The sequence below is a fragment of the Meriones unguiculatus genome, chromosome 15 (assembly GCF_030254825.1).
Source record: "Meriones unguiculatus strain TT.TT164.6M chromosome 15, Bangor_MerUng_6.1, whole genome shotgun sequence".
NCBI classification, from domain to species: Eukaryota; Metazoa; Chordata; class Mammalia; order Rodentia; family Muridae; genus Meriones; species Meriones unguiculatus.
This window is the reverse complement of record NC_083362.1, coordinates 14,431,142-14,454,499: the sequence shown is the minus strand read 5'-3', so window position 1 is coordinate 14,454,499 and position 23,358 is coordinate 14,431,142. Positions and strand designations below refer to the sequence as shown.

At 41.9% G+C, this 23,358-nt stretch overlaps 1 protein-coding gene across 9 annotated transcripts in view; it reads right to left on the bottom strand.

Annotated features, from left to right (window-relative positions):
- The window catches only part of Ptprm (protein tyrosine phosphatase receptor type M), a 674,808-nt gene that overhangs the window by 241,583 nt on the left and 409,867 nt on the right, over positions 1 to 23,358 (bottom strand). For all 9 annotated transcript variants that reach the window (XM_060368219.1, XM_060368222.1, XM_060368224.1 and 6 more), the window contains 4 exons: positions 20,986 to 21,187; positions 17,885 to 17,987; positions 5,651 to 5,924; positions 4,606 to 4,642 (listed from right to left, as the gene is read on the bottom strand). In XM_060368219.1, the coding sequence (XP_060224202.1) occupies positions 4,606 to 4,642; positions 5,651 to 5,924; positions 17,885 to 17,987; positions 20,986 to 21,187 (616 nt within the window). The remainder of the gene's footprint in view (positions 1 to 4,605; positions 4,643 to 5,650; positions 5,925 to 17,884; positions 17,988 to 20,985; positions 21,188 to 23,358) is intronic.

The following is a 23,358-nucleotide window of genomic DNA, read 5'->3' as shown; positions in this document are numbered from 1 at the left end:
CCTCTGAATTGCCACTGGCAGTGGCATGCAGAGTGATCTGGAGTTTACTGTACTGCTTTTCCCCATACTTCATTTTATATGACTCGTGAAGAATGAGTTTGGGGTCTGAGGAATCTGGGAGAAATGGGGCTATTTAGCTTCTTATGTTTTAGAACCTTTCAAGGGTTAAGACATCCCTGGATTTATATTATGAAGACAATTTTAGATCAAGAAAAGAAAATATTTCTCCACAAAACGCTGAATGCTGCAAGTGCTAAATCCACAGCCCGAGCCTGAACAATGGTGGATTAGTGCAAGCAAGTGTCCTACCCCATTTTTTGTTTGCTCCTGAATTGAATGTGAGTAATTAAAAGGAATCTTAATTAGCTTTACATCTCCACAGACATTCTTTTGGGTTCTTTTATCAGCACAATTCCATTCTGTAGCATGATGGCCTAGAAAGGATGGTATTTCTTTGAACAAAAGAATGAAAAGAAAAACAGTGTTGGAGAAACTTCTTCAACAGCCCAGTGATTTGAAAAAAAAAAATTCACATTTCTGAATACAGTTGGAAATTGTATCAGAACAATAGAAATCCTTCAACTCCCTCAAGGTCTCCCTGCAAAGCACATTCACATTCAGTGCAAATTCAAGTCAAATAAAACACCAAACTTAACAAACACAAAGTGTTTCCTCATAGAACATTCACCTTAAAAACTGAATCTCAGAATGATAAGTTGTTTTCCTCATGTCTACGGCTGGCAGTCTGACTGCCCAAGTTGTTTGGGAAAGAATTTAGCACATGTTTCCATGCAGATCTGATTTTTATTCCTAGCTGCCCTGTTATCAGGGAAGACACTGCAAGGAGAGGAAAAAGTTAACATTTATGACCTTCTCCACGCATCAAAGCCCAACTCATAAGAAATTCCCCAAATTCTTATCAACTCAAAATCTTCACAATTGATATATCTATGTGTCTAGACTTTGAAGTTTACAGATGACTCTATAGGTCACATACAGAAGGCAGCATATAATTCTTTAAATAAGAGAACAGCAAAGCTCCAATAGCCGTATTATCAAGGAGAGACATAATTGGCATTCTAGTATGGAAAATATTATCTTATGGAAGATTAATATATGCAGCTTAAGCTGGATGTTCTATCAATTAGAATGAATATGCCTGATTTAACCCAGAAGAAAAATTTATTTATAAGACAGACTTTGATTTTTAAGTTTAATTTTGTCAGCTTAGAACTGATCATCCATAAAGCCTTCTAAAGTCACATGAAAAAGTTTCTCTCCTAATAGTTATTATTCTTATAAAAGAGCTGTAAATACATAAAAGTTAGAGAAAAGGCATACACTATAATTATTCAGATGTGAACCAAATAAGATTCAAAAGAACTGAACTAATCAAAATTTGAGTGTGATTTGTAAAAAAAATAAAAATAAAAATAAAAATAAACGTTTGGAGAAATGAAAACAGTTCAAAGATCTCCTATCATCCCATGGTACAGACTGGAGTTGGCAGGGTTATATGCCAATGTCTTGCAAGCCCTGTTCCAGAGAGCCTTCTAACTCAAGAGAAGAGAGCCTGCAATGTGTTAATCTATAGACTAAGTTCATACCAATGCAGCTCTTCCCTAGATCCACAATGGAAAAGAAGAGGCATAAAAATATGGGCAACCTGTCTCAACAGGGGCGGCTGTGGCAACACACCGTAGCTTTTGTTTTCCCTGTGTCTGATTTTTATAAGTCTTTATATTCGGGATGACGAATGTCAAAATACATCTTTGGGATATGATTAAAATAATCACAACATTAAATTTATAAATAGTATGAGATCTCAAGACTAGAGTCTTAAGAGACATCCTCTTACTTGAAATTACAAACTATCTCCTTGTGAAAACAAATCCACCTCCGGGCCTCCTCTGTAAAGATGCCTGTCAGCAGTGGGCTCCCAGGAGCTGTGGAATCTCTATCTATGCTCACAAGGCTCGCAGAGGAAAGCACTGTGAACCCAAAGCTTGGTCAAGCCACCACACCATGGGCAATGTGTGGAAAAGCACACTTGGGGTGCTGGAACTCTTGAAGTTCAGACACCTTTATCCTGTGACACTAAAGCTACCAGAGCCGCCCACTTCTCTGTTTCAACCTAACAGAGTGTAAAGAAGGGAAACTTCCCTCACTGTGAAAGAGTTGACTATCGGTCAAGAGATGTTGCTGAAGCCTTGTATGCAGGTGTAAAAGGCACATGCAATGTGCCTATAGTGAGGCTGTTTCCAGGGGTGTCTGCTGAACTGTTCTTTTAGGAGACAGAAGTGACAGTGTCAGGGAGGGAATTTTAAACTGTGTGTCCTCTCCCCCCACAAAGATGCCATTTGGATAGACTTTGCTGCTGTGTAAACGTTTGCAAATGACTCAGAAACTGTGAGTGGGGAATATTTAGCCAATCAGGTTATCTGATTGCCTAATCACCCTTTGGTGAATTGAAAAACAAATTACAGTATTGATGAAATCTAGCTGATGGGAGAAAATGATCCAAATCACCATCTAATTCAATCTATTGTGAAAGCAGCAAACTTGTCAGGTTTCCATATTTCCTAGGACATTGTTTATGTAATTGTTTAATGCTGTAAATGAACAGGGTGACAGAAATTTCAATACATTCACATTAGATTGGGCAGTGACTCAATTCTGATAAAGAAAAGGTCGGATGATTACATTCTCTCTTTGGATATCATCCATCAGATCACTGCCAGGTGGAAACCAGCAGCGACGGTGGAAGAGGTTCTGGGGGGTGGGGAGGAGGCTAGCGTGTAGGGTCAACCATTCACACAGGCCCTTAGACTAACAAGCCTGGTTGGTAAGTTCACCTCCAAGCCCACACACATTCTTCACCTTAAATACGAGAGAAATGGTTGTCCTTGTCTCCTGCTTGAGACGAAGGTAATGAAATGGATGAGAGGGCATGTGCAAAAGGGCTTGTGAAATGTGCAGCCATGATGGCAAACATAAGGCGTTATAGATTCACACCTGCAACTGGACTGACTTTTTCAGACCATAAGGCTAAGCGGGGTGTCACAGCGCAGTTCTCCAGGACTCCTCCTGAGCAGGACTGTGTAGGTAAGAATCTGATGGGTGGCCGGTTCAAGGGCTTGGTACTACTGCAATATTATTAGCTGATATTATTATGATGTGATAATAATAATTATTACTTGGCAGCATATGGCAGTTGACAGGAGATACTTATAAATGATACTGATAACTGATACTGATAATTTCATTTACTGCTAATCTACTATAAATATTGTCACTTAATCAGGAAAGACATTATAAAAAAATAAAGTCTTAAAAAAATCTCTATAAAAAGATCATGAGACTAGAAACCACAAGCTCCAGGGCACAAATAAAATACCAAGGAGGTAGGTACTTTAAAGCTTGTCACGTAACATGCCACCAGGAAGAATTTGTAATCCTAGACCGAAAAGGCCATGGGTGTTCGTTAAGTAAGAATGCACGAGGAGCTGGAAAATACTCAGGGACATTTCAGCATTTTCACACCGTCTCCTGAGAATCGGACAATGACTGTATCGAGGTACTTCTAGCCAAACGACTCACCCTCTGTGACCTGACTGAAGCTCAAGTCACAGACCCAATGGCACGTTCTTCCCTTTGTTCCTAATGCACGCAAGCAAGACTAATGCACGCAAGCAAGTAACACCCTCCTGGTTACTCTGACAGTCTGAAAGAGTGCATTCAGTGACAGGTGTTAATGTATAAGGCCACATTTGAGGGTAGCATTGATGCTTCTGAGTACTTTCCTAGACACGCCTGTGTTTGATGGCTGAAACATGAGGCTGACGAGCCATTCCCACACAAGTGCCAGGAAACACTGTCTGTGCCTTCTTCACAGGTTCAGTAGGAGGAATGTGTGGCAGTGAGTCTCCCTAGCCAAAACTGCTGCTCATACTTGAACCAGGCCCAGGAGACAAAAGAGCTTCTGTAACATGCCCAGGCTCTTGGACTCATCAGTGAAAACAGCTCAGGCTTTACAATGCCTATGTAACTACGTAACTACATCACTAAAAGGAGGCTGGCATGGAGGAGCAGTGGCCTGAACCTAGAGCCCTGGGTATTGAGAGGGTCACTTGAGGCCAGTTGTTTGGATCTAGCCTGGGTATGATGGTGATGTTTCATCTAAAAAAAAAAAAAAAAAAAAAGGTGGGGAGAAGGGGGAGGATGATAATTTACTCCTTTATATAGGAGTAAACCTATTCACTGCATCTATACCTACAAGTTATCATATGCCATAGTTTGAAAATGTATACTGACCTCTCAGAACACTAACATTCTTAAAGTAACTGTTTACAGAGACAGCCATTGAAAACTGCTTGGGCTACAGCTGTTTGGCTTCTTAGTTTAAAGGTTATCTACCTGAAGTAGAAGCAGTTGCCATAAGCCCCTAATGTCCACATATACGCATTCATGGGCATATTTGATACACATACATACACTTATTTCAGAGAAGCTCATAATACATTTCCAGACATTTTAAAAGACAGCATAAAATCAACCTGAACACAAACAAACAAGTAGGCAGTCTATCCACAAGTTTCAACCTACCTTTTGTGGCCACTCGGACACAGTCAATTTTGGTTTCCTGTATCAAATGAAGAGGGAGAAATTATTATCCAGGTTGTAGTTAAACCAAGGGAAATGTCATTCTAGGCAATTAACTCTAATAAGGAAAGATCTCAGTGTTCAAGGGTGGCTGTTTCACAGGGAGGCATGCTCAGATATGCCTTCTGCTACCAGGACCGGGGCATTAGACATTTCTGGGCCAGGATGAGAGAAGGGATACTTCTAACCCTCTACCTGGTGGCCTGGGACTCCTTCCCCAGCCCTGTCCCTGCTTCCTGAGCAACCATCACCAGGGGAAAGAATTCTGCCTCCCAGACTTCCCTGCTTCATGCTGGCAAAGGTCAGGTGGCGGTGACACCCCGGACCTAAGACGTGAAGCAGAGAGAACAGGCCACACAGAGCCTAGAATGCATTTCCTTCTACCTCAGGTCTGCAGCTTTTTTCCAAGCCCTAGGTTGATCCAAATAGGAAAAACAGGCAATTTCAGGATTGACTCAACAATGGTGTTTTTTGTTTTGTTTTGTTTTATTTACTTATTTATTTATTGCTTCACTTTTATGTCATCTTTCTAGAGCCCTTTTCTCTTAGGGAAAAACAAGACATCTAACTTAGCCAGCTATAGAATGTTTAAAGTCTTGGAACTGAGGCAATGGGACGAAGTATGTTTCGAAGACAGATGCCGAGGATCTCACAAAATTTTCAGTGAGCTGAGAATGTATGTGTTGTAGCTGCACTATTTTCGTGCAAAATAGTCAGCTAAGCAGAACATCCAGCCAACTTTCAGTAATGAGAAAATTGGAAAATAATAACAATCACGTTGACAATATGCTTGCCTAAACCACAAAGAAAAAAAAAGCGCACATTCACTTCTTTCTGTAAGTTCCTCTTGATAAAATGATTTTTTTTAAACATTAAAAAAAAGTTTCTCTAAGTGAAGCACCCAAAAGCATGGCTGGATTTTCTTTTCACTGATGTCTCCTTGAACCCATGCGATAACACCAAGAGCCTCACACCACACCACACTTACCCCGTTGGCTCTGCTGGCAGCCTGGTAATAAATTCTGTAGCTTTTGTGGGGGAGGAGCGGGGTGTTCCAGTAGCCGTTGTAGGTCTTGTTGTCCCCGATGGTGAAGGGCTGGGCGGCTTGGAGGCTGTCGGCGGGGAACTCGGCGGCGAAGTAGTACTGCGAGTTGAGGAGCGACGCGTTCTGGAAGTGAATCGGCACGGGGTAGCACTTCAGGATCTCTGTAGTCTTCTTCGTCCTCCGAGGACGTTCTTCCTCCACCACTATCTGATAGACGCTAGAGGAAGCAAGGAGAAGCAGCCATGATATTTCACGGTCACGGAGTGGATCCACGCCGCCTTCAGCCGTCAGGGATTTGAACACATCTGGGACAAAGAGCTTGGTGGCTTTGCTCTGGACATATGGAGCAAAGACTTAGAAGACTCTCTACCTGCCCTGCCCCCAACCCCAATTTACATGTTTATTGGGAGAAACAAAATTCAAAACTTTAAAATTGTACTGGACAGTTTCCATTGTCATTTTCTCACATGTAACTGGAGATGAATTTGCACAGACTTAATTCAGCTTAACTGATAAATGAGACTACATTAACGGCAGGTTTGTAACGAAAGAAGTAACATATTATTCCCTCGAAGTACAGCTGTATAAAATGCATATCAAGTTATAACAAGTTACAAAACACAAAGTGCCGTGATCAATATTGGTAAAGATCTTCCTTCTCATCTGTTCCTACATCCTTTGCCCTTGACCAATGATGGAAAGAGAAGTCATAAGACAAAGCAGACACGAGATTAGAGTTTCCACAGCTGAGGCTATGGAGTAACTGTAGTAGAATGTGAAGATTTAAAATGATGGAGTTTTGAAAAATTAAGGTATTGACATTCCCTAGAATGATGAACATATGAAGCAGCTTTCTGGGGACAAAAACAGTATTTCCTCTTGAGAAAAACTAAGGAAAGGGAAAGAGAGAGAGAAGCTTTTACAAACCAAAATAAGATTAGATAAAAATCCTTCCAGACAAAGAAACAGATCTTCTCTTGTAGTATTAGAAAAGCATGGTGATTTCACAGAGCGATGAGGTGACCCTGGAGGTGCTCAGAACCACGGTTTGTGAATGCTGAGGAAAGCACGGGGAGGAGGGGGCCCACCGCCCCACTTTCCTGGGAGTAGCCTCGGCTGGTCTTGTCTGCATGGTCTCTGAATCTGCACTCCACCCATCTGACTACTTCCAGGAACACAACCGCCTAACACACTCTATGACAGTCACAAAATCCGCACGACCTGTGAGTCTGACTAACAGTTATTTCAGAGCAGTACATTGGCTGTGTGGACGGTGCTAGTCCAGCCTGACGATGAAGAAGGTTTTTACTGGTGACGGAAACAGGTAAGAGGGGAAGGGGAGGGTGTCAAATCTTCCTCACATAGAAGACTTTCCATTGGGTTTGTTAGGTACAAGGAAGGCACAATCAGATCTGGTAGATTGCCTGAATGGCTGAGGCAATATTAAAGGAAGTTTTAATGACGCCTCATGTTAAAGCCAGAACACGGAGTGGAAGGCTGGAAGGCTGGAGGGCCAAGCTGCATTAATCTTTTTCCCTGCCTTCTTACATCTAGAAACAATTGCACACACTGATTTAAAAGCATATGTGAATACGGACACACTGACACTTTTTTCACCAAGAGGCCCGCCTTGCCTTTTCATGTGTAGCTAATGGAATCTGGCAGAAGGATATACTATGTCCTGTGCATCTATAACCTGTTTCATGTGGTAAGCCAACCACCAGGTGACAGGGTCAAGGAACTTGAATCTGGTGCTGACGGGACACAATTGGGTGTCCTAGCCAATGGACAGTGCGTGCATGGAGAGCAGAAGAAAACCTGTGAGGGCTGGTTCTAGCCTGTGGGATCAAGCTCAGGTCGCTATGTTCAGCAGTAGCTATGTAGTGCGTTTCTCCCCTGACTTATCCATGGCACTCCTCCTCTTACTAGGACTGGGTCTTGTGTATCTCAAGACGGTCTCAAACTCTCTCTGAAAGTGAAGATGAGCTTGAGCTTTTAAGACCAATATTATACAATGATGATGATGATGATGATGATGATATGTTCATAATGAATTTTGCTCAAAACCACTGTATGAAATGTGTGTGTGTGTGTTGTGAGTTTAAGAATGATTTGGGGTAGTTTATTCTTTGCTTCTACCTTCATATGCACTTGAGGCATCTCATTCAGGATTCCAGGCTTGCGTGTAAGCACTTTTACCTGCTGAGCCACCTCAGGGATCCACTCTTCAGTCTTAAAAGCCCACTTGTGAAAAAACAAGCAGAATGCTACTGACTTTGCAAGTCCCTAAATCCTGATACAACCTGTTTGTCTCTGTTCCTTCCTTGGTTGGCCTGGGTCAGGTTGGCCACTTGGATGCTGTTCTCCCTAACATGGGGCTCTTGGAAGTGCTTCTCATAAAACAGGACCCCTGTCACCTCCTCTTGGGGCTTATGACCTGCCTGTTGTTTTCAGCTGCTCTGACTCAACTCCAGAATAGATCAGAGTCATTGGTGTCCCTGCATCATTGCCTTCGAGTCTTGTGAGATCCTGGGTATATTTTGATATAAGATATATAAGATCCTAATCATATTTTGGTGTTAGAAGTGCATTTTTCTGAAGGCATAAAATAAGCCAGAAGTGATTCTAGTTTCCTTGTGGTAGTTGGATCACTGATATTTGAAGGCATATTCTGTTTTACTAAAATTTGCTATTAATCTAGTTTTATTCATTGCTTGAATACCTAAAATTTAGAAAAATAAGATATTACCAAGATAAAAAAAATGTCGAGAATCATCGAGTCCAAGGAACTCAAAGCTGGCATCTGTTTCCAGTGTGACCTGCTCCTCACCCTATTTTCCCACCAGTGCCTTCTCCTCCCGCATCAGGGCCTGTGCTGTATGGGCATCATCACTCATTCGTGAGCCCAGTGGGCACTGTTTGAGTGCCTCCTGTATGCTGGGCACTGCCCTACTTTAACTCAAATAATCCAACTTATTGTTTTCTAATGAAGCATTCCCTAATAAAACAAGTGTTTTGTGTGCTGAACACCTACATGTATGGGAAATAATTTTTTCCAGTTAACAATTTAATGGAGGTTAGATGAACATTTGACAATTAGAAAACCATTTAAGGGGCCTCCCTTTTAGCCAGCTGGCAAACTCACATCAATGTTCTACTCCAGATACATCATACTTTAAATGGCTACCATCTACTCAGCTCTAAAAATATTAAAGAAAGAATTAGGATGACTGGAGCAATTTCAAACCCCAAATGTCTTTTCATCCTTGGTCCACAAGACACATTAGGTTTTTAAGCAGCCAGGCCTCAAATCTATTTGCTCTTTAATAATTTAAGCACTTATAGGTCAAACAGCTCTTTTCTATTCCCCTTTATCAAAGTCCATGTGCTAATGAAAAACAGCTAAATCCTTTTCTGCTGCCAAACTGCCACATACCGAAGTTCCCTGGTGGAAATTACGATGTCATTAGTCCCCAGGTCAATGGTACCTTGACCATGATGGTTTATTTTCTATTTGTACAAATAACATTGAGTTACTTATGAATTTCAAAAAATCTTCCCATCCATAATCATAATCTTGAATATTAGCTCTGAAACTCTCACTGTTCAAATGGTTTTTCTCAAAAAGATTAAAGACAGCAAATTCTCAAGGCTAGAAAGCCGATCAGAAGTTTCTAGGCTCCGCGAGCTGAATTAAAATTCTATTATCCTTTTAATGTATTACTCAGTTTCCTTTTGTTTCTTAAAGTCACATCCTACTTAGCCCCGTGTCACCACTATTCTGGGACTCAATGTAACAAAAAACGTCCTCCGACAGTATTTGCAATATTAAAGCATAACCCGCAGTGAAGATGAACCTGCCAAAGATGTGACATCACTGTATCAGAACGTACCAATGGAATGAGACTTAATTTAAAATTTAATTTATGCCAGGCTTTTCTATAACAAAACTCCAAAGCCTTCACAAGGAGAAGAAATCTGCATTTATATAGAATATCACATGAAATATAACCCAGAAAAGAACATCTGAACATCTTTCATGCGCTTCCTTAAGCTTGAGAGTTCAAATGTGGGGCGATGTTTTCAGCTGGCCCCTAATTCTAAGGCCTTTCAAAGGAAGCTTGCTGTAGACTTAAATTTGATTGCAAAATTTTGTCCCAATTCTTTTCGAGATTAAATACTTAGCTGTGAAGTCTATTTCTCTTATTTATTTTTTCTCTTTCTTATCAGCATAAAAGGGAGTCACCTGACTTGTCATCAGAAGGAGGGATATAGAGGAAGGGGTCAGAGAGATGTCATGAGCCTTTCATTGTGGCCTGTGCTAATCCCCTAAAAATGACACTTCTGGTCATTTTAAAGCTTTACCAATGTTGTTCTTGGGCTGTCTAGTAGTTACTTTTGCCTTCATTTGTAGTTTGGGGTACAAAGTACATATTCTATATGTATAAAAAGGAAGATAGGGGCTGGGGAAGATGGCAAAGATCCAAGTTCAGATTCCAGTACCCTCCAGGGCTGGCTTACAACCATGTCCAATTACAGCATCAAAGAAACCAACATCCATCACACACACACACACACACACACACACACACACACACACATAAAAAAATAAAACTTTTTTAAAAGAAGAGATTGGTATATCATTATCTTTCTGAAGTCTAATTTTTCAGTATCTACAAAACAAGTACATCATGTATAATAACTAAATACATGCATGATCCAGGCTTATTGCCATGCTACTTCAAAAAAAAAAAAAAACGGCATTCATTCTTTGTTCAGACATAACTTTCTCCTAAACTTGTCAGTGAATGAAAAGATGTGAAAATACTTTCAACAACGTGGTAAGATGTGATGAAGGGTTTTTAAAGTGTACCCCCAGTTTAAAATGAGGAAGCGGGATTGGAAGTACACTTGCTGTCACTGTAGCTAGGATTCCTTGGCCCTTCAGCAGAATGGGCTCAGAGAGCAACTGACCTAATACCAACATGATCATCGAATAAGGATAATACCTGACTGGTAATTTTCCACAGACAGTGGCCAGGAAGTCAACACACAGGTCCTAAGGTTGTACACTCTCTGTTAACAATGCCAATTTCTCTTTCTTGTTGGAATCTTAAGGCTGGCCTCAGATTGCTGTGGGAGAGCTGCAGGCCACCATGTGCATATTTTATGATCTCTCGGTTTCCTCGGCATTAGTAAGTCGCCAGTGCTCTGTGAGAGTGTGCAATCACACAAGCTTGCAGGCCAACATCCTGCTGCTCTACGGATTTGTGTTAAGATCTGCTATAATAAAATATTAATTACAGCTAAAAGCTTGGATGAAAACTGTGAACTCAATTACAGATACATGTTGTGAACAAAAGGCAGGGTGAACAAAATCCTTTAGTTATGAAAATTTCAGATAAAGATAATAATTAAAGGCCACCAGCACAGTAGACTCTGGCTCCAAAGCTTTGTAAAAGGCCACCTGTCATTACTCTTCACAGCCGACAGCACAGTCTGAGGAAATGAGCCCCGTAGATGGAGCATCTTTCGGAGAGACTTCTGGTGCTCCGAACAACAAAGCCATCTTCCTTTGCGTCTCCTACTTTAGCTAAGCTTATCTTAATTCAATCATGACTTCATAATAAGGCATGATTATAAAAATTATAATTCAAGGTCAGTTGCCATGGAGAACGTGTATTTTCCTAAACACCTCCATGACATATTCAGGGACAGAAACAATACTATGGAAGCTACGGCAAGTGAAGTGGAGAGTTTCCTTAATCTGAAAGTATTAAAAAAAAAAAAAAGCTTTGGATTGTGGAAATTCAGGGGCGCTCAGCCGGCAGTGTAAAGACAGAGCTCTGAACCTGCTCAAGCCTGAAATCTGAAACCTTCACAAGTGTTTTGAAGAGGATGTACTATCCTGCACCTTCACCCCATGCTTACATCATGCTCCTTTTAGCTTCTTTTCCAAGCTCTGCTGTCTCAGGCCACACAGCTGAAATGGCAGCTGTGACCATCAAGGGAAGAGACACACGGAAGAGGGTGTCACCGAGGACACTGACCACAGGAAACCGACTCCATCTTGACACTAAGTCACCACGCGCTGTGGCGTACCTTTCAAGCATGGGCATTTCATTGTCCCTAGCACAAAACTGGACAAATTGTGATGCCTGGAAATGAAATAGAAACTTATGCTTCTGCCATCTTTCCTTTCCACAAAACCATGCATTTGGTTTTATGCCAGGCATTGGGAAAGATACAAAGAGGAGTTAGGTATAGCCTGTCTACCCTTTGGGAGGCTGGTCTAAAGGAGTTAGAAACAGGTCAGACCTGAGAAGAACTTTGGCACAAGAATCTGAAAAGGTTTTGTACAAGGAACAAACTCACAGGACCCTGGGGGTGTCAATGTCTGCATTAAAATACCGTGTAGCATCCAGTACTCTGGAGGCACGTGACAGAACCTAGCGTCCAGTCACTGTGCCTGTTGATAACACTCAAAAAGCAATGTCTCCGAGGTTCTGATAACGTTAACAGAACATACATGGTCAAATGGCATACAGCTGTAACCTTCGGCAGTCAGGAGACGGAGGTAAGATGATTTCTTGAACACAGGATTTAGAAGACAGCCTTGGAAATACAGTGAGATGCTGCCTCTACGAACTAACAGCCATGCCAGCCAGCAGGGAGAACCAGCAGCGAACACAGACTCTAACATCTTTGGATGGCTAACGTATTCTTCCTCATGCCAATCACTGGGGGGAAGACTTTGCCAGTTCAGCAGTTGGAAAGTGTCGGCCAGGCCCTACTCCGGGCTTGCTCTGAGAGGCTTCCACTCATGCAGCGCAGCCCTCAAAATGACAACAGTTTCCTCACTCAGTTCCCACAGGGCATGAAACCTAGATAAAAGCCACTCAAGCTTCTGGACATGAAGAATAAGCACAGTCATCCTTGGAAAAGGTGGGGGAAAGGATCTGCCGTCATGCCCGTGCTCTGGGCCGCCTTCCATCCTCTGCTCTCTGGGAACTACTTCTGCCTGCACAATCCCTCCAAAGGTCTACAGTTCCTCATAATTTAGCGTACGGTTCCATATCCATTCAAATTATGAAGGCCAGCTCGAAACAGTATGGGTCTTGATGACTCGTGGTATGAAGCAGGCTCTGGCATAGAGATAGGAGATTGGATCTAATACACATGACCCCTTTGTGCAAGATTATGTGGAAGAAAAGGAATTTTGAAAAGGGAAATGGTTGTGGCATGTTTTAATGCATAAAGGTACGCGTCTATTGAGAGCTGGAGGCAAAGGTAATTTAAGTTTCATTGTATAAATATTATAATGCATCTGCACTATTACTGTTTATTACTATTACTATTATTATTATTTATTATCTTTTCCCTGCCACTTCTAAAGCTTCATAGGAAGGATTCTTAAAGAATAAACTGTTTCCAACATGAACTTTCAAAAAGGTGACTGGCACTGTCATCCACAAAGCAACATTAATAAAAATGACTTTTGATCTCTGGCAGCAAAGGAATCCAGAGTCTCCTCTTTAATATAAGAAAACTCCCTAAAAAATGCACAGAGGGAGATGGTGGGCAGTGGGGGATTCATCACTTTCTCATCACACACTGAGGAAATTCGGCTATAGCGAGTGATGATCAAACAAGATATCTCTGGCATCTGAAAACTGAGGTTTTAAGAAAGAGTGGCCTTTGATCTTTCTGATTTCATGCACCCTGATGAGCAAAGGAAAACATTCAGACTGGAAGGTGGGTTCCTTTCATGATCTGTATTGGCAGAAAGACAGGGTTTAAACTACGGCTCGAGTTTGAGCTTCAGCGGCAAAGTTCATGGCGGTAACATGAACGCACACGTTTCCAAGCCAGCAGACCCCAGCTTCTAAGCATCTCAGGACCAGAGAGAACGCTTAGGAGAATGTGGCGGCGGGTGAGTACGACTGCAGGCCCAGCTGACTCAGCAAGAAAACACGGGCAGAGAGTCTCGTGAGACAATGGGAAGAACGGAAACATGTTTTCAAATTGCTATTTAGCTGGCCTCTCAAGGCTAGATTTAACTAAAGACCGATGAAAAGACAGAAATCTAAAATGTGGGAGACAGATGTCAACGTAAGTAGAAGGAGGAATCCCAAAGGCACGGGATTCCTGTTTGTTTGTTTGTTTATTAACAATCTGGGACGTGAAGCATCATGGGAAAGAGCGTGAGTCACAGGACAAACCCCACAAGCTCTCCTTAGGCACACCTCCTTGTGGAGCCTCCCATCCTGCAGAGGTGAAGAAGTTTCCTTTGCTTTGTAGCTGAGTTTATTCAACAGAGCAGACGGTAGCCATACCCAGGTAGTGACTGGGAGAGAAACAGGACATGGGCAACTACCTTTTCTTAAGAGCTATTGCCTACAGCTGGAGTCTGGAGAGTTTGCTACTTAGGAGATGAAATCCCAAGCACTTGTTCACACAGGAAGAGCCACATGCCATCAAACATTACAAGAACTACAGAAACTGTATTTAGAATTTTGCTGATGTACACAATTGCCAGATGTTCGTTTTTTTAAGTCAAATTCTATTTTTCGTGGTTTTGGGTTTGAAAAAAATTAGACAGAAGAAAGACTAGAGGACTAAGGCCAGTCTTTGAATGGAAACAAATGGTCTTCTCGTGTTGTTTTGAGGAAACAGAGCAGGCATGAGCACCAGGTAGCAGTTAGTATGGACAAACTATGGGCTGAAGTATTTTAAAACACACTAACTCACTCAACCCTCACAAGAACCCCATGACGTTGGCACACACACGGGCGCCAAAAAGATGCTGTCGATGGAAGGATTCTTTCGTAGCCACAGGCAGAGAGATGAACAAATGGGCTACCCCTGCCTTAAAGCTGTTTTAAAAATACCATGTTCATACCTCACAACTTCGATGTTTTTAACTATAATCACTGTGTGCTAACATCGTTTCTAACATAGGAAGGGAAAGTGTTTTCAAGTGAGGTGTCTGCCTACCTTCTGTCTTTCACTGGAACTCTGTATGCCCTCAACTCTCTTCTGAGGGCATCTCGGTTCACAGACACTCCTGTGTGGACTCTCCTTATCAAACGCCATTGACTGATGACTAGCTGGGGACGTGCCGACAAGAAGCCAGAGAAACAACCTCATTCTCTACATAGTACCAGGATCAAACCAGTTTCATAAAGTGTGACACATTTTGTGAAAATAGGTACAATCTCTTCGCTGCCTACTTTTCCTACCTAGCCTTAACAGAAACACATGTATGTATGTACACACAAACACACACACACACACCACCACAAAACATTCTTAGCACAAAACATTTCTTAGCACAAGAAAACTCTTAACAGTTTACATACAACTCATCCTTTATTTAGTTGTTTCTTTTATGCCAAATTCCCAGGGATTTCTCTGCTGGATTATGAATGATGGAAAGAAGGCAGAAATGAGACAATTCTAACCAAGCAAAAGAAAATTAAGCCTTTCCCTGTCTTGCTGAGGAGAAGACTGAATCCATATATAGACATTTAAATTCTATCCCGGTGCTAGTTTACCGGCTGGAATGATGGGATTTTTGTTCTTCTTGGCCATCTCTGAATTTAAATAATTTTATGTGACAGAGCTGATGTGTTGGTCAATAAAAAGGCAACAGTCATTTACATGGAGAGCTGCGTGCAATTTCAGGAATCTGTCTTACACAAGCTGGGAGTTGATAGTAGAATCAATATACCACCAACTCACCCAGTGAAGTGCACAATGAAGGAGAAATGAAATCCAACACCGACGAATATGGATCAAAGGAAAATCGAATCAATGAAAAGAATGGGTTTTGGAAATCATACTGTGACAGTATTTTCAAACTCACAATACTCTTCCAAACCCAGGAAAGCAAACAGATGTTCCCCTACTTTCCTCTCTTCGTTCTAGCTTTCATTTTATCATTCTGAAGGCAATTTTTGTATGGCAGTTTGATATCATGTGTGTTTTGCAAATTTCCAGATGTGTTCAGCGTTTTAATCTACACAATGGCTTTATATTGTAGATCCATATGATTTCTCAATCAGCGTTCTTATTTCTCTAAACATTAAAGAAAATTGAGAGCTTGACAAACCCTATTCATTTTGAGGAAACTGTAGACATTTTGTTTCCAAGCAGTCTCTGCAGACATATGGGCCCTTCCATCTTTTCAATGGATAATCAGTCCACTATGTTCTATGCGGTGAATTTCTTGAAGAGAACATTGTTGTTATGAAAGAATGGAGAATAAAACCTTGACAGGTGAGGCTATGATCATTCCCTCTTTCAAATGTGTGCTGAGATAATCTGCTCCTTTGAGGACAGCATCCTTCCAGTCACCTTGGAGTCCCTACTGATGCTGCTTCTGACATTATAGACTTTTGATGTGGAAGGCAGCAAAACCTTTATTAATCTTGGGGCACTCCTACTATGGGAGAAACTGGGAAGGATGCAGAATGCAGAGTGACTGGCAAGTTCACGGGGTGATTACTCAATAGTAACATGAGCTTTTATCCCAGCAGAGTGGCTTTTGTGACTACTGGGATGTGGTGATAGAAATCCAAATCTTCTTGTATGTAAGAGAAATGAATTAATGAAGTTGACATAAGGCCTATGGGATAAGCTGTTGGACTCTGACAAACGTTCAATTGTGTGTGTATATTCATTTGAATGTGTGCATGTATGTATGTGTATGGTGTGTGTTTTTGTGTGTCTATGCATGTGTATGGTGTCTGTGTGTGTGTGTATGTGAGTGTATGTGTTAACAGTCATAATACAGAAAGCATAAGTTTATCTAGAACTAACTGGTAAGGTTGCAACATCTCCAAAAGAGTAAAAAATGTATAAAAATAAACATTGAAACAAGAACTTAGAGAGGAATACAGTAGAAAATGGAACAGAAAAGATAGAAGGATCAAATGAAAAATAGTTCATAACTCATATTTGGAAAGATACACATGATGTGGGTGGGAACCTGAGTGAGAGGTCTGCAGGCAGAAAACAACAACAGGCAAGAGCAAAAATACTTTTTAGGACACAAGGGAACAGCAACAGCTGGCTTGGAGGGACCCTGAGTATCTTTGCTTCCTTCCACTCATGGGCATGAACTGTGGTGACCACTGACTCTCTCTGGCTGTGGTACTTCACAGAATAAACAACATTGTGCTCATTATTGCTGAGTCTAGAAACACCATTAGTTTGGCCAGAAAATAAGTGATGCTCCCAAGGCTGTGGTCAGAGCACACATTTTAATTCAATGGAAATTCGGGGTTTTGAAATGAAAAAAAGCCTGACTCATGGCTACAAAAATACAGGTGTCCTGGAAAGAACCTGAAAAATGCTTACTTTTGGTGCATCAAATTATCAGACCTCTGCACTGTACAAAAACCAATCCAGGGAGCTACACAGCACCAAGCCACCCGTCCCCAGTGGCAACAGCACAAACAAATGTGATCACATATAGTCAGGTTTTAAAAGGCTCATCAGATCCAATTCTCCAACAGGAGCCCAGAGACATGGTGTAAACTGCCTCACTGTGAATGGAGATGGTTCTGTGGGGTGTGCTGTCCAGAATAAGAGATGAATGGAATGTTATCTGCTCAGATAGGCAAAAGTAAAATATCCAAATCCCATTGAAACAAGAAGAAATTACATCTATAGGGACTAATGATCTTATGATAGGTCCACTCCTGGGATTATTTTGAATCCTTCCTAGAAAGAATAAATATATCTTTTTTTCTTCACTCACTGTGATGGTCCTACCTTGTAGCTCCTTTTAAAAAATAATACATTAGATTTGTACTTGAGGAACTAATCAATTAAAAAAAATATTAAAGCCAGTCCATTTAAAACTCAGAAAGCAATATTCTCTGTCCCTGGTAACCTGACCTGCAATCATCAGTTATCATTTGAGAGTCAAGTCTCCTGGTTAAGAGACAGGAGCATGGCGCCAACATCAAAAGAACAACCCTCCTTTACTGGAGTACATGGCATTTATACGCCCTTCCACGGAGCCCCCGACATCTCCCCTGACCATTTCCTGTAAGGAGAGCTAACGAGGACCTAGCTTGGAAAATCTAGAAAACAATCTGGGGAGATCAGTGATTGTGACTGGAACATCCTTCTCTTGGAGTCAGTGGCCCTCCCTCTGCCCCTTACCTGACGGGCGCCCCTCTGCTTTGGGCAGGTTTCAACATCACTGTCACTGTATGGTCAGTCTGATTCAAAGGTGTCTCAAATTCGTACGCTGGCATGGATGGTGCTGGGGAAAAGGATTAGATGGGAGACTCATTAGTTCTTGCTTCTTTTCTCAGTGTCATTTTGCTTTGTTTTACAAAGGACAATGAGACTTTGAATTAAAAGAGAGAGAGAGAGAGAGAGAGAGAGAGAGAGAGAGAGAGAGAGAGAGGTATGTTAATCCTCTCTGGAGCTTCAGCTTAAGCATCTCTTACAACAGGGGTGACCAATCTCCATGGTTATACCTGTTCAAAGAGACAGCTCTCCAGACAATCCACAGCCGGAGTTCTCTTTCTAACGGGGAAAATGTTTTTCCTTTATTCTTGAAGATTTTACACTTTTATGTAACGAAATATCATCATATATACTCCCTTATTTCCTTCTCCAACTCCCCACAAATCCTTCTCAACTTTCGCCCTTTTCTTTCTTCCTTCTTCCTTCCTCTTCCTTCCTCCTCCCTCTTCCCTTTTCTCCCTCCTCCTTTTTAACAACCAACCAAGTCTAGCTAGTGCTGCCTGTATGTGCATGGGTGAAGCCTATCCACCAGGGCATATGGAATCCACCATCGGCCACAGGTTTTAAGTAGATAGATAAACAAATAAATAAACAAGTGGCAGAGTCTCTCTCCCCCAGCTATCAGCTGGCAATAGTTCTCAGCAATGGATCCTCTTTAGCCATCCCTGACATTGTGTCTTCTCCGGAACAGTGTCTCAGCATAGCACAGCAACTGTGAGCTTTACAGACTCTCCCCTTTCTGTACAGATTCACACAGACTCCCGGTGGCATGGAACTGCGTCGCAGCAGCTGCCAGTCTGACCCACATGTAAGCAGAGGTGCCTCATGGGACTGCTTAGAGATCATTTTCTGTGTGCACACTTCTCAACCATCTTATGGGGGGGGGGAAGCTTTTATAGAACAAACATGAGTTATTTATCAGACACATACATTAAATTTTTTCTAAGCATTCAAAATCAACTCTAATTCCATTAAGAATTAACTCTACTTCACAATATGCAACTATATGCTCGATTCAAGCACAGTTCTTTCTCTTAGGTCCATGGAAACAGAGAAGAGAGCCCAGGAACTGTAACAGAACCTCCCTTCCCATCTCCCCTTCCCTGAGCTGGGGTCTTGCCTTTTGCCGAGGCTGGCCCTGATATTCTAGGCTTAAGCAAGCCTGTCAAGGCCTCCTAAGCAGCTGGAAGCCAAGCCTTGAAATGTGTTTTTAATTCCATAAAAGTCAAATCATTACCTTTGTTGAGCTTGTATAGGGCAATTGAAATGTCAAGTTTCTTTACTTTTGAATAGAATTATATGAACTTGAGGTGGCCAGACTCATATTCACTGGAATTTTTATATAATATATGGAAAAGTTTAATTAATTTTCTAATGGAACATCTCCCTTATGACAACACTTACAGAAACATGCTCTCTACTGGGGAAAGTAAAAACTTAGTTGGAAGGAATACCCATTGGCATACATTTCCTCTTTAAGTCACCACAACAAATTGACATAATAGATAATATTCACTTAAGATCACAGGAAATACATTAAACACCACTGCAGTGTTCAGGGGTTCATATTCAATCCAATAACCGCTCTGTGCCACTTTTTAACCTCCCAAGAAAAACTGATTTTCCAGCTCTGCACTGTCCCCATAGCCTAATGATGCAGATTAAATTTCAAGTCAAATTTGTGCACGCGAAAACCTCATGACACTTAAAACATCCCTTAAGTTATAATTTCTTTAAAAACCCCTCTTCTTCCAAGCCTACCAGAACATTTAAAATACTCTAATTTTGGATATTGATTTCCTTCTGTTTCAAACAAACCTTTCATAAAACCAGAGATGAAGGGTAATAACTATAAAAACCAGGGTGGATATTACTGAACTAGCCCATGGGCTGGTTAACTCTTCTCCTATCCCCCCACTTCCTACTTCTGTACAGCTTTTGTGATTTGGGTATAAAAATGTCACCATAAATCTTGGTTCTTAGCATATGGCATTCCTGAGCCCTGGCCAGATGAGGAGACTGCAAATCTTACCAAAAGATCTACTGACTGATGAGTTCGTATGTGAATGGACCATCAGGAGGCAGAGGTAAGCCTTTTCAGATGGAGAAGTCACAGAGGGAGAGGCTTGGAAGGGTGGATTTTGTCCTGGAATCTTTCCAGCCACTGAGAGCTGTCCAGCTGTGTTCTATCACACACTTCTCATCAAGATGAGCAGTGCCATCTCAGACCCACAGAGATGAGGCCATGCAGCCATGGCCTGAGACCTCTGAACCATAAAATAAAGCTCTCCTCTTTCAAATTGCTTTTTTTTTCCTCCAGGATCCTGTCACAGTGACAGGAGGATGACTAGTAAAACACACTACAAGTTCAAGCCCAAACCCAAATATTTCCCTACTCTTAGCCAAGGGAGGAAGCAAAAAGAAAACTAAGAAAATGTTGGTGGACTTGTTTACCGTGATCACACATCCCACACCAGATGGCAACTTCATTTCCTCCCGTCTGAGGAACACAGGCATTTTCTGCACAGATGAACATGCTAAAAATATTCTTCAAATGATATCTTCTGATCAGTCTGTAAAAAGCTGGAGCCCCTGAGTGTTTGACGCAGTCCTGCACCTCATCTCTTTGTGGGATGGAAAGCAAGGAGCAAGGGCAGAGCCTGAGGCCAGTAGAGCGCAGGCGCTGCTTTTCAGCTGAGTTCACCGTTTATGTCAGTCTGTGTAGCGCTGCTTCTCTGGTGACCCAGGGTTGCCTTGGAGACTAGAGAACCTTCTGCTTTATAATCAAGTCCTCCCAGGAAAACTGTAAAGATGCCCACCATGCCCTAATAAAAGAGGGCCATGCCCCCAAATGCTAAATACACATAGCACTTCGAGTCTGTTTTAATTATCCAGAGTTGTGCTAATAAAAATTATTGTTATGTTTATCTTTGCATTCTTCGCAAGAGCAATGGAAAGGCTCCAAATGCCATTTCGGATGAAACTCATAACTCAACAACATACGATACCTGATATTTTGGTGGTGAACTGGTTTGTTGCCGGAGGTCCGAACCCCTTCGCTGTGCTGGCTCTGATAGTGAAGGAGTATGTGGTTCCAGGATACAGGCCAAAGAACAGAAAATGGGTTTCATTTCCCAGTTTTGAAACTCTTCCACTTTGGTTGGATAAGTCTATTTCTGGGTCAAAGGAACTGACTGCTTTGTAGGTGATCTGCAAAGGGATAAGAACATGATGACGAGCCAAGAGAAGAGGCAAGGCGATCTCATCATCATCCCACAAGCCTTTGGACACAAGTCCTCTTGACTAGAAGCTCTTCACTAGAAGCTTTGAACCCCCAGTGTTCTGAAGAGGCCTAGGAACTTAGCATGAGCCTAGGAGTTGTTACCTTTCTAGAGGGAGGGACTTAATGCCAGTAGGTTAGAATGTGAAAGGTAGGTTTAGCATAACCCAATACATTGAAGTTGTCTGATTTCAATGAGTCCTAAGAGCTGATTTACAAAAACAAAATGCAAAACCAAACAAAACACAAATTGGCAACTGGCTCTGACTGATAGGCACTGGCAGGATAGAGGCTTCGTCTCTAATCTTCAGCCATGATCTGATTTGGCCATGAATAGAATGCTTGTATTTCCAAACAAGGCTACATTGAAGTATTTTCATCCATGTGGCTGACAATCCAAAAATAAATCCGAGATGCCTGCCAGTAAGTCTTGGGGCTGCAAATGGACAGCCTATAATGGGTCAGAGTCAATGACATTTTTCAGAATACTGTCCAACAGAACTGTCTTTCACGGTGGGAAATTTTCTATTCCCCATTAATCAACATGGTGGCCACATGCTATATGGGGCCACTGAGAATGTGAGATGTGGCTATTGAGACGAGCAACTGGACATTTCATTTCATTTTAATCAAATAAAATTGAGATCTAAATTGCTACAAGTGACTGGCAGCTGTCCCCAAGCGAGTGTGGCTCTAGGTATTTTCATGAGACTCACCACGGACTAGACATTCGCATTTTGGCTGAGGCTAGAATGTTTGAAAATAAACGAAACATAGGTGCCTTTAAAATTTGCCTTTTGAAGTGATTTTTTTTTAAAAAAAGAATTTTGCTATGATAGTTCATCAGTTACCCAAGAGCACACACTTTAGTGGTGATTACTAACTTCTACGGCTTGTAATGACATAATTTTTTAAATGCGGCATATTCAAAAGTTTTAAATTGCAAAACCAAGCACTTTTCGGGCTTTTAAATAGGTAAATCTACTTGTAATTTATGTGAAAGAACACTAACACTGTTATTATACGGAGTGATAATTGACATTTTTTTTCTTATATTTACACCATGTCATTATAATTAAGAAGACCTCTTTGGAAGAATATTTAGATTGAATCACCTGAGCTTTGGCAAGGGGATGCTTGCCATGTATATTAATCACCGAGGTAGGTGGTGTCACCAGAGTCAGGCAGATCTGCTGTTAACCCTCTCACTGATGGTTGTTCTGAGGCTGAGGGGGTGGAGGAGACAAGAAACCAGCTCTCCTCCCTGGAGGGAGGACTGTGGTGAAGCCTCCTGAGTGTGCCCGCTTCCTGAACCCTCCAGAGTGGAATGTGGCAGTGTGACTGTTCCCCAACACTCATTTATTCGCTCGTTCATACTTGTGACCCATTTGCGGAGAGTCTCCAGAGGTGCCCAGAACTGTGTTCCGGGCACCTGCTTGGTGTCTCAGATGCTGCTCCTGCCCTGCAGGGTAAGCAGGATGGTGAGAGAAGGGCCACAGAAATGCCTCAGTTATGATGAGCGTATTGCAGAGTTGGATACTGTGAATGAAGAACCAGCCAGTCTTCCTGTCCACTCTACTGCCTTGGCTCTAGACTTTAGCACAGCAAGTGTGAGAAAGCCCAGGCCCTTTGCTTCCTGTCTTAGACCTATGGTCACCTGCATGTAGCCATGTTTCTGGCCATACAGTGTTGTATTATTCTGGCTTCCACTCTGGGAGGTAACATGTCTGCACTGTCCCACTTAAGGACCTTCTGGACCCTGCTCTTGCTCACCCGCCTTGAACAGGACTGAGGGCCTCAGTGCTGGGTTCTCTATGCATTCACATGTGCTGATTCTGTTTCCACACTGATGAAATGCTGGTGCTGTGGCCAGCAGAAGACACAGGCACTGGCTTTAGGAAATGAAGAATCTGGACTGGGTGCAGTGGAACCAAGGGACTCAACAATAAAAAAATATACACATATCAGTTAAAAACACTAACTATGGAAGAAACAAACGGAATGGTGACATAAGAAGCATTGTCAGGGAGAAAGGACCACACAGCCTTTCAAAATGCCTGAGGGATGAGATGCAGGCACTCCTGAGAAGTCTTGAACTCTA